General features: G+C 42.6%; 1 protein-coding gene across 4 annotated transcripts in view; it reads right to left on the bottom strand.

Annotated features, from left to right (window-relative positions):
• The window catches only part of Fgf12 (fibroblast growth factor 12), a 513569-nt gene that overhangs the window by 222858 nt on the left and 278359 nt on the right, over window positions 1–12352 (bottom strand). Inside the window, exon 1 of one of the 4 annotated variants that reach the window (XM_046458015.2) lies at window positions 10062–11384. The exons of the other annotated variants lie outside the window; for them this stretch is intronic. Coding sequence (XP_046313971.1) covers window positions 10062–10260 — 199 coding nt within the window. The 5' untranslated portion in view covers window positions 10261–11384. Of the gene's footprint in view, window positions 1–10061; window positions 11385–12352 lie in introns of those variants that run through there. 4 annotated transcript variants of the gene reach the window in all.

Here is a 12352-nt window from a genome sequence, read left to right as displayed (position 1 = left end):
TCATGGATAACTCTTCTCCAACCCATCCCACTTTAGGTGATTCTGGGCTGCTGTCCTTTCTTGAACACAGCATCACATGTCGAATGGCTATTCTGTGGGCACCATAGCTAGAGCTCATTGTTTGAGAATGGAACCAACACCTATCGCACCCGGGCAATTTGAATATGAGCTGCTATGTTTGGTACTTATTTCAGTTGTTCTCCCAGTTCTTAATTATTGGGGAGTATAGTCTGATTTGAGGGCACAATTAAGGGGATCTGGTTCATCTTTTGAAGTCCCCAAATTAAAGTACAACATTTAAGTCACTTACATTAAAAAAAAAAATCTCTTCTGGAAATTTTCATTTATTTTTCTCTTTATGGTAACTTCTGTAAGCTTACAGTTTTTCTCTCACAAACCTCTTTCACACTTCATTTCAATCCCCATTTTGACCTTAGTTTTTTAAAAGTCTAAAACACGGCAATTGAACAGATTTAATTCCTAATCCCTGAAGGGAGAAAACAGGCAAAAAAAACCGGGGGGTGCAGAGACTGATATTTTAGACAAATTTAACCAAGGTATGCGTTTTGGGGGAATATCCAAAGCAGCACACAGGAACGTGGGCTGTATCCTAGGAAGCTGGGAGCAGATTCATGTTTATGTCCCAGTCATGGGTATTTTTCTCCTGAGGGAGGAGCACTATCATTAATGGCTTTCCAAGCTAAAAAGGCCCTTAGACAGCCAAATTATTTTCGAAGAAAGAAACTGAGACTTATTTCCAGCACTGGCACAATGGAAAGAAAACTTGATTAGGAAAAACAACAAACGTAAATCCAAATCTAGAATCTAATTCTAATTAGTCCTATGAAACTGGAGGCCCCCAGCTTGTAGGATCTTAGTAGATACTGACTTCAGAATCCCTCTCTCTCTGTGACCTGCTCAATGAGTTGCTGCACCATCTGCTCATAGCAACTGAAGAACTGCAGTGACACAGGCAAGATGTGAGGCACTGAGAATCTTGTGCTGGCCAGAGTACAGGTCCTGTTCTTGGGAACTCACACTTTGATCAGGAAGATGAGGCACACAAACATATATACATGATGAATCTCAATTTGGGGACACCATAAAGTATCCACCAATGAGCAAAAGGAACATACTTATGTTGCCCTGCACATGTTGAAGTTGTAAAGCCCCGAGGTGATGGTATTAGGTCAAGGGGCATTTGGGAGGACATCTGGCGATGATAGCACAGCCCTCATGAATGGGATAAGTGTCCTTATAAAAGAGACCCAAGAGAGCTGTGTTGTCCTTCTGCCAAGTGAAAAATGCAGCAAGAAGGCTGCCATCTATGAACTAGGAAAACCAACTCTCACCAGATACTAAATCTAAAACCTGGATTTTGTTTCCCAAACTCTAGATCTGTGAGATTATAAATTGCTGTTGTTTGGATCACCATTCTATGGTTTTGTTATAGCGGCCTGAATGTACTAAGACAGAGGATCATCCATATAATTGAAATTAGTATACACAATTTCTAGGCATCCGAAATAAGTTCCTAAAGTCATTAAACACTAAATTAACTTTGATTTAAGTGCCACAAGGTATGAAAGGAAGGGATTTGAACAGGTTAGTGATTCTCAGTCCTGACCACATATTAGAACACCTAGGAGGTTAAAAACAAACAAAATGAATGGATAATGCCTGGGCCCAGAATACAAACATTAAATCGCTTTCTGGGTGTGTGGCATTAGAACACTTTTAAAACCCCCAGTTGATTTCATCTTGCACTTATTGCTAAGAACCACTAGCTAGCTGATATAAACTCATAGCTCCAACTTAGAGCTTGTGATTTCATCCTGGCCCATGTCATCTTTCTCTTCTAGGAAACCATGTTTGGTCTTAGGCCTTGCAACTGTTTGTTGTGACCCCTGGAATACCATTTAGAAAGAACCTTATATACATAAACTCCAACAAGGAAGCAGTTATATAAGTATGGTTAAAAGCAGGGAGCCTGGGGGGTATAAATACTACAAACTAATCAAATGACTAACAGCCGGCAAACAAATAAGGAGAAATTTACAAAACTCTATCTTTCTACAAAGTCATCTGACCATGCAAAGACCATGAACTTCTAAACTTACCTACAAAATCCATCACGTACCATACTTAGGAAAGCCATTCCAAAATGTGGATATTTAGGACTGAGGCCTGTTAGGCACCATATATTTTATTTCAATTTTAAAAGATTAGGAAAGCTTAGCATTTTCTACTGACTGTAATATTTGTCCCTGCCTAGCATATGTTTGCTTATAGAATTGTTCTTGCTAGGTAACAGCTCCTGAATGATGGAGGAGGGTGATCATTGTAAAGGGTTCCTTCAGAGCTCATATAAGGCTAACCTTATACAGATGGGTATCAAAGACTCTCAGCATATTGTGAAACTATTACACAATGAACAATATGCAGTTCTCCCCTTAGTATTCCATAGTGCTTTGTAGTTCAGCAACTATGTTGTTTGAGCCACATGGACTGTGCCTTCTCCTCAGTGTTGCTCCATCTCAACAAAGGAGCGATGCACTCTTGAATTGTTCAGCCAGGGATCACCCAGGCATCTTCTTTTCCTGACCCAGTCTGCCTCTCGTCTATTTGCTTTCCATCTCTACCCAGTCTCTTTCATGTCCATGGGCAGTCTCTTATCTGTGTCAACATCACCTATAGCCTAGACCAGCAGTTTTCAAACTGTTCAGTTTCAGAATCTATTTACACTTATAGAAATTATTGAATATTCCCAAAGAGCTTCTGCATAGGTGGCTTAGAGCTCTAAATATTTGCTGTATTTACAAATTACAATAAATTTTTTCAAATATTTACTCATTAAAAATAACAATAATTGGGGCTGGGGATGTGGCTCAAGCGGTAGTGCGCTCACCTGGCATGCGTGGGGCGCTGGGTTCCATCCTCAGCACCACATAAAAATAAAATAAAGATGTTGTGTCCATCAAAAACTAAAAATAAAATATTAAAAAATTCTCTCTTAAAAAGTAATAATAACAATAATAAACCCATGTAAGCACCGTGTTCTAATAAAACGTATCTATATTTTCCCAATAAAAAATAAAGAAAAGACTCATTTATAAAGATGTTTGTAAATCACTCTAAATTATCTGGCTTAGAGAAGTCAGCTGAATTCTCAAACCACATATTCAATCTCTTGTCCTGTTTTTGTTTTTGAAGGTACATAAAGAAAACTCCAGGGGACACTCATGACACAATCAGTAAAAAAGAAAAAGGCAAATAACTAGTATTATCATGAAATATTTTAATGAAAATAGTTTTGACATTGTTAAGCCCACTGATATATTTTCAAGATGCTCCCAGGGCCTTTGCATCACACATTGACAACTGCTGGCCCAGACTCAGATCTTAAGCCTCCTCCCTGTTCCTTTTCTTCCACATGGGCTCCCTTGCAATCCTCCAAAACCAGAGTGCCCACTTAAAAATACAAATCACATTCTATCACCTCCCACTCCTGCCCTGCTTTGGATCCTGGATTAAAACACAAAATCCCTCCTCAGTCTTTCCAGGCTGGGCACAACTTGGTCCTCGCCATGCTTGCCAGCAGCACCTGTGCCCTCTCCCACATCTCACTGCTCCAGGCTCCCTCAGTTTCTCCTAAAACACTCATGTCAACCTCACACAAGCTGCTCCCCCCCGCCTTGTAGGCTCTTCCATCCCTCTTTCTCTCACCCTTTGGAGCTCTACTCAGTCTTCCTCAGAGAGGCATTCCTTGACCAAATACGAGACAGAGTATCTTCATTTTACAAATCAGAAAACTGAGGCTAAAAGACATTCAGAATCTTGCCTAATGTTTGTACAAATACTATATCCAGAATTCAAATTGAGATTCCACTCCAAATTCCACATATTTAACTGTTGTTTTACATTTTCACTTAGATGGTAACTTAGAACAAAAAAAAAAAAAGAAAGGACTAACATAATCCCACAGGGCTCTCTTGAACATGACATTAACCTCTTTACTTTCAAAAACAGTTGAAGCAATTGTTTATTTACTTATTTATTTTGGGTGGTCCTGGGAATTGAACCCAAGGGTGTTCTACCACTGAGCTAAATCCCCAGCCCTTATTATTTTTTTCTTTGACACAAAGTGCTACTAAGTTACCCAGGCTGACCTGAACCTCGTGATCCTCCTGTCGCAGACTCCCAAATTGATAGGATTACAGGTGTGCTCCACCATGCCTTACCCAGTTGTTTGCTTACAGGCAGAAAGTCCGCCTCATTGGGTCCAAGTATCCTGATAGGCCCTTATGTGCCCCAAATGACATTCCTAGATGTCTCTGAGGCTCCTGACTTGCAAAAGGTATATCCTAGCCATGGGCCAGGACCAGCACATAGCACAACCATAAGGTACGTTATTTGTACTGGTCTGAAGCTCCCTACCAGCCTTTCCACCTTATTCTTCCTCCCTGGGGGCTCTAGATCACATACAGAGCAAAGAAATCAAGTTTAACATTTCTCAAACTCTCCATGAATTTCCTCCCAACAATAATATTCCAGCCTCGGATCAAATAAAATTATTTACATTCAGGGCTTCTTAGATCAAAGTGATGGAAGACAAGGACAGATAATCTACAGAGGAAACTGGGAACCACATGACTACTTAGTCACTTTCTGATTCCATGAACCTGAACAAGTCTTTCTGGCACTTGGAGGGTTGGTTTACTCAGTTCTAAGATGAGGCTAACTGCCTTAGTGGGTTGCTAAAAAAAATAAAAGACACAAAAAAAATTATGAAGAAACTGCAACTCCTGAAGGCATGCCATTAGAGAAAATCCCAAAAGTACTATATTAAGTGTGACCCTATATCTAACAAGGCTGTCTTTGAGAGCCTGCATAAAATGCGTAATAATTCTAAAAGAAAAAGTCAATATCAAATATACATCAAGATGAAGCACTTAAAGAATAGATAAGAGTTCATAGACGAACTCTAGATAGGGCAGAGTTGTTGGAGGGGAAGGGAGGGGCGTGGAGTTTGAAAGGATAGTGGAATGTGATGGTCTTTATTATCCAAAGTACATGTATGAAGACACGAATTGGTGTGAATATACTTTGTATACAACCAGAGATATGAAAAATTGTGCTCTATATGTGTAATAAGAATTGTAATGCATTCTACTGTCATATATAAATAATAAAAAAAGAATAGATAAGAAAAAGTGCTTCACTACCAACAAATTTCCCAAACCAAATCCACACTGTAATATCCATGCAAAAATAGTTTTCACCAAGAATAAGAGCAATGTAATGGCACAAGAGTAAGCCCTGGACTTTTTTGAAATACAGTTATAGGAGACAACCCTTTAGTTTGTAAAGATCTTCCAAAAATGTTCCCTGCTTTCTCAAATACAGAAACTACCTCATTTCCTGCAAATTGTTTTTTTCTAATTCTGTTCAAGGATATCAACTTCATAAGATTTAATCCTGAGTTATGGCTTGATGAGATCTCTGTGGGATGAAAGAAATCAAGAGATCACAGTACCTGCTATTTTAAAATGTTCTTACAATGGAAATATAATTTGTTGATGAGAATGCATTGCTGCAGAGAAAAATCGAATTTGAAGAAAAAAAATTTGAAATATTAGCTTAAACCCTAGGGTGAGCTTCTAAAAAGAAAATCTGTTTTTTTTTTAAACAAACATCAAGGCAAATATCACTTAATTAGGCTGATTTTATATTTCAGACATGAGTCATATTTTTGAAAGAGAAAATTCAAAGTACTTACAATATATGTAAAATATCACTTTTCATACAAAGTAAGTTTTGATTTAGCTATTGACCAAAATTATTCAATTTATAAAAATCTAATTTATATTCAAGGGTCACAGGTTAAGCATTCTTTTATTTCTCTTGTTACCTTTTTTCTTGAAGATTCTATTTTCTATGATGATTTCTTCCTCTATATGAAAGGAAAGCTTTGATAGTAAAATGTTGAATAGGAATATTGTTAAATTCCATACATCTACCAAAACAAGTTGGAAGAACATCAGAACATTATAAACTACAGTTTTCATAAGAGAAAAAAAAACACTCAGAAAAATAAGACAAATAAAAATCAACAAAATTTGGTAAAATTTTAATCACTTCTTTGATTTATTTTATCACAGATAAATTTATATTACATTATTTTTGAAGGTAAGGGCATATAAAACAAAACACTTATATTATGAAAAATATCAGATTTTTCTTAGGTGAGAATTTTTTCCTAAGGATGATTTTGTTTAATGTTCTGGTTTAAGGGAAAAACTAAATTATACAGAAAAACAATAAAACCACCAAGATCCCTTAAAATATTCCAATTTTTGATTCATTTAGTTACTCTGTACTTTCTAGAGAGTCTCATTTAAAAGCAAAAGAGTGACACTAGATGACCTCCAAATCACAGCCACTCAGACATTGAGAGATTCTATAAACACTTTCCCTTGTTGATGGTGAATGCTACCCACTAGCTGCAGTAACTCTAAGTTAAAACATATCATTTTGGAGTCAGTCATTTGTACATATGCTTCTCTGCAAAATGAAACAAATGTTAAAAGGAATAACCCATGTAATTCATATGGATCTACTAACAGCCTAGACACAGCAAATCAAGTGGCATCCACATTTTAGCAAATATTCTAGCAAGGTTGTTTAACTAGATACTTCACAAACACGTAAAGAATGACTCAAATAATGACTATAAGAATTCACTTCTCTTTATTAGAAAGTGCACAACAAACCAACAAGTTCTGAAGGCCTAATGAGCCAGGACTGGATCCAATGACCTCAGTCAAACTGCCAATACAGGGTCTCCAACAATTCACTTCCAAAGAGCTAAAGCCCACCCCAGTGCTCAATGGGTCACAATTTCTAGGTTGCCTATAGGCCGTCACTATCAGATTTATTTAGATAATGCATGTGTAGCTATAGCTGGTTGTTTTAGAATTCCAACAGTCTTTTTTTAGGCTTTGCCTCTGTCATCTGGGAGGTATATTCCCTTCTCTAAACCATTTTTACTAATTATAAAAAAATAATGAAAATAGTAGTACCAAGCCCTAAAAAATTAAATAAATAAAATTATTTCCATCCTTTAACAGAGTACACTCTCCTCTTCTTCAAACTACCTTTTCTGTGTTATGTTGTAAAAAAGATAGGGGGGGAAAATCTAGCGAATATAGTTCTAGCCCTAATTTTGCCACAAACTTTAGAGAAAATATAATCTTGCTGTGGCATTAGGATGTCTCATTTATACGGGTCAAGATTTTGTTGCACAACCCCAGGATGCAACATCACATTCTACTCCAGAAAGGCATTCATGAAGCATCTGATACCCACTGTGGCCCTGGAACTATGTAATGTGAGGTCTTGCCCTGCCAGTTTCCACATTTTCATGTTGTTTCTGAGATTGATTTTAACATCTAGTCCCTGAACCATACTTTCAGAATCTTCACTGGGCTTATAAAGTTTCAACATTACACTCTCAGAAATTGGTGAACTAAGAAAAGAGACTGAGAGATACTCATTGTATCAGCCCTGGGATCAGAAATACAAGCATGGCCTTTCCCATTAAATAGTTGTCTTTGCCTTACTGCCTCAACCGCACTCTCCTAGAAAGTCTGTGGAATGTGTGTCTCAGTGTTAGAAATCCACAGTGGAAATTCAGGGCAAATTATTTCATGTCACCACTTCACTGTTTGTAACTCAGATTGTACTTTGCAAGGGTATGGCTTAGAAAGGCTAGTGATTTCAAGAATAACTCAAATAATAGTGACTATAAGGCCAAAGTGCTTATAAAACTGATTCCTTCAAATAGAACTTTTTGGTGTTTAACAACTTCCTCCCAATCCACTAAAGAATAAATTGTGGAATTGAGATGTGGAAGGTTCTATCTCTATATAAATAGGCTCAGCCTATATACTACATGAATCATGGTTTCTGACAGCAGATCAACAAATCAGTTGTTTGGTTTCATTAGTAAGGATAATGGCACACTGTCATATTCCCCAAAAGCTTTACCACATACCACACTCCAGTTCCTCTAAGCTAAGCTTCAGAACAAACCCCAGTCCATGGTATACAAATGCATTTCTGTTGCCTTGCACCCAACAGTTCCTGCCGTCTCTGTGCCAGACTGTTACCATGACACTTTAGGTAAAGAAGTCACCAGTCAAGAGCCTTCCTGGCAAGATGAACACCAACTAGATGAAAAAGAGAAACAGATTAAATAAACACCGAAAAAAAAAAAAAACCCAATAAACTCAGAAATTCCTTATTTTCAAATGAGATACTAGGGAAATGGCCACAGGAAGCAAAGCACAAAATCCTTCCTTCCCATGCAAAATTAAGCATTGCAAATTGTTCATTTGCAAATCAGCTTCAACAAAGATCAAATAAGTTTATCTTATCCATTCACAAATACAATCCACCTGCCATACTGGTTACCTTGTTTTTAGCTGAGGAGGCTTAGTAGGATTCCAACTAGAGTGCAACAATGTACTAGAGACAGAGATGTAAGAGTCACATTGAGTTCAGAGCCTTGAAGTTTCTTGTACACCATATAATCCTTAAGAGAAGGCTTCCAAACTAACCCTGTGCAACAAAACAGAGGATTTTATTTTCCCCCAATACGAATCGTTGGATATACAGTGATAACTCCAGAGTTTGTGTAAATCTTCACTTTATAAAATATACATGTCATATCAAGTAGATGTAAAATAACAGAGACTTTGGTAGCTCCTGCCTTGGGTTCATTATATTGTTGTTTACTTCTGAAATTTATTACTCTAATGCCATCACAGAATAAAAAAAAAAAAATGAGCTCACTGATGAAGTGACTAATGTCACGAGGACCCAATGGAAAACAAAACAAGGTGACTTCCTTGCAAGACTTACTCCCAAATTTTTAAGCTAATCCTAAACCCCATTTGAATGTAACTTATGTGTTTTCATTCTTACAACCGAAGAGAATACCCCATACCCATGTCAGAGTTGCTAAGGGGCTAACCTAAACTAATCAACTGATCATAGAACTGGTTCTCTTTCCACCCAGTATTCCCTTTCAGTTCTCCACACCAAAGGTAGAACATCTGCATGTTGCAATTGACTCTGCAGCCACACCCAGGATCAATGTGTCTCACGGAAGCACAGATCTTGACAATCTGCTTTCATTCTCAAGATGGGATACTGGTGTGGCTTGGGCTGGGAACTGTCACACTGAAACTAGAGATATCCAATTTCCCTTTGCAGCGATATATCAAAGAATAATCATTTGAGTTTAGGGATGTAGAAGAAAATCCTCATCAGAAAGGTAATGCTATGAAAATCTCTAATAAGTCTGAGGTTTTCTTCACATTCCCTAAGGCCAAACTGTGGGTATTATCTTGTTCGAATAATGTCTCAAAAGTGTATGTGTGCAAGGATAGTAATAGGACAGAAAAGTTTATAAACAGAGCCTTTGGAAACCATCAAAGTGGCTGGAAAAGGGGAAGAGGAAGAGGACTGTGAAAGGAAAATGAAGGAATAGTTAGAAAAATGAGATTAAATTTAAGTTCATCTGGTGTCCACTAAATGTCTATCATGTGATGTTATTAGGGATGTTGGGAAGAGCTTGATTTATCTTTAGGTGCTCAAGGTGGAGTATATATATATATTCCACAGATTGGATGGATGGTTGAATGGATGGAAAAGAAGAGTGACAAAATGATTGAATGGATGGATGGATGGATGGGATGATCATTGCCCTCAAAGACTTTACAAACTATTTGGGATTAGTGTATCTATATATCTGACTCTCATTCTAGTCAAACTGTGTATTGATCAAAGCATAAAGTTTTCCTGTATATAGGACAAGAAGCTATTAACTGACAAGACAGTGGTTGAAAGAGAGATGTCTAGAAATTAGCGGAGAGGAAAGGCCACAATGAAAGGGATCCTGGTTTCTTTCCATGAGCTGGAGATCTAGGTGCTTTAAGGAAGGGGGAAAAAGGGTGTCGGCCTCTGGGGAGCCCACTGTCCGGGCTTCTACTGACCTGGTCTCCGCCTCACGGGCCTCTTGCGGCCGCTGCAGAAGCGCACTTTGCTGAACACCCCGAGGACGTGCCTCTCACACAGGGAGCGCCCGTCTTTGCTGGGGCTGGAACGGCGCTTGGAGGCCGACACCCGGTCGCTGTTCGACTCCCTCGCCTGCCGCTTCTGCCGGATCAAGGAACTGGCTATCGCCGCAGCCATAGCAGCTCAGCGCGGGCCCCGGGCCCTAGGCTCCACGGCGCCCTCCGAATCGCGCTCCGCTGGGTCGAGGGCAGGACCTCGGCGGCAAGGAGGGATAGGGCAGGAGCGGGGAGGCAGTGCTAATATTTGAGGAGGCTGCAGTAGAGAAAACCCTGCGCCCACAAGGTTAGTCAGAGTCTGGGCAGTGGCAACAAAATGTGTGAAGATCCAGATGTAAACTTCCCCAACCGCTGGGGGCGGGGGCCGGGCGGTCCCAGGCCCTCCTGCGAAGTAGGTGTGCACCCCAAACTTGCACCCCAAGGCGATCCACTTCCAAGGGGTGGTAGTGAGTTTGGTCACACTGCGTTCAGGGTGCCAAATGGAAGGGGCTAAAGGATGTCCGAAATCACAAGCCGTGCCCCTGTTGGAGAGGCGCAAGCGTCGTAAGGTGTCCAAAGTATATCTACACATACATACATAGAAAACGCGTTTACAAAGCAGCGTCTGGACCGAGGAGGGTACGGTGCCCCCGGTAGAAAATACTAAAAAGTGGATAAAACGTTCCTTTAGAAAACAAGCCACCAACCGCAAGAGAGGAGGAGAGGAAGGCAGCAATTTAACTCCCTGCAGCCCGCAGTTCTGGAGATTAGGAGGTCCGTCCCGGCTTGGTGAGGTCTACGGAATGCATTGCACCGGCTGCGGTTCTCCAGGGGCCGGCCGCCCGAGTTCTGGAATTCTGAGAGGCGCGAAGTGGGAGCGGTTTGCCGGAGTCTGGATAGGGGCGCGGGGCGGGGGCAGCTGTTTCCAGCTGCGGTGAGTGCGACTCTCCTCCAGCAGCACTGCAAAGAGAGCGAGAGACGAAGGGGCGGGGGGAGGAAGGGAGATCCTCGAGGGCCAAGCACCCTTGGGGAGCAACCCGCGAGAGGCGATCCGCGGGGTCCCAAGAGCGGGCGCTCTTTCTCTTTCCGCTTGCTTTCCGGCACGAGACGGGCACAGTTGGTGATTATTTAGGGAATCCTAAATCTGGAATGACTCAGTAGTTTAAATAAGCCCCCTCAAAAGGCAGCGATGCCGAAGGTGTCCTCTCCAGCTCGGCGCCCACACGCCTTTAACTGGAGCTCCCCGCCATGGTCCGCCCGGGGCCGCCGCACCGAGCAGGTCTCCGCACAGGCTCAGAGGGAGCGAGGGAGGGAGGGAGGGAAGGAGGGGGCGCCCTGGCGGGCTCGAGATCAGGTCATGGCCGCGCTGCCCGGACCCCCTAGGCTTGCGCGCCCTGGCAGTCAGCAGGTCTCAGGCAGCAGATCAGATGGGGATTACCCGCCGGACACGAGGCCGATCACTCAGTCCCGCGCCGCCCATCCCGGCCGAGGAAGGAAGTGACCAGCGCGCTGCGAACACCCGCGAGTCTGCTCGGGTGGGGCGGGGGTTGGCTGAGGGCGACGTAGGCTCGCGGCGGCTGCGGCTCCGGATCGGAGCTGCCCACCATGGTCTGGCGCCGGGGGCGCAGGCGGGGTCCCTAGGCCGCCCCAGGCGACAGCGGGAGGCGACTCGGAGCGGTACCCAGGCCCTTGGGGCCGGACGCGGACTCAGGGGCCAAAACCAGCAGGCAGGTGCTGGCGGACGCCAACTCGCCCAACTTGCTGCGCGGGTGGCCGCGCAGAGCAGTGGATTTGCTGGGCGCCCCCCACCGCCGCCTCCTCAAGCCCGGAAGGGGGCGCTCAGGGCGGAGTCCCATTCATGGAACTGAGGCTCTGAGCGCGCCGAACCGCACTGGCTCCAGAGCGCCGCTGCTGGCTCTCTAGGTTGGAGCGCTAGCCCCGCAGGAAACTCCTGGCAGAGGCGACAGCCACCGAAACGGCGGGTGGGACGGGGACCCGCAGGTAGTCGGAGTCCCTCTTGCCCAGGAGATCAAGAGAGCTTCCAGGTGGGGCCGAGCTGGAGTGTCGGGCTCCAAGAGCGCAGAGAAGCACAGCGCTCTGAGATCCTGCTCCCTCTCCTCGAGCCCTGGGCTCCCAGACTCCCTTCTTCCTCCCTCCCTTCAACCCTCTCCCTCCTCTGTGTCTTCTGTCTCTCCCCTTTTCTCCTCTCTACGCAATCCTACGTGATTGAGGTT

This window comes from Marmota monax, unplaced genomic scaffold (genome assembly GCF_021218885.2).
Source record: "Marmota monax isolate L192 unplaced genomic scaffold, Marmota_monax_Labrador192_F-V1.1 WCK01_AAM20220418_F8-fsc00052, whole genome shotgun sequence".
NCBI lineage: Eukaryota > Metazoa > Chordata > Mammalia > Rodentia > Sciuridae > Marmota > Marmota monax.
The sequence above is the reverse complement of the archived record's forward strand: the minus strand, read 5'-3'. Positions and strand labels throughout refer to the sequence as shown.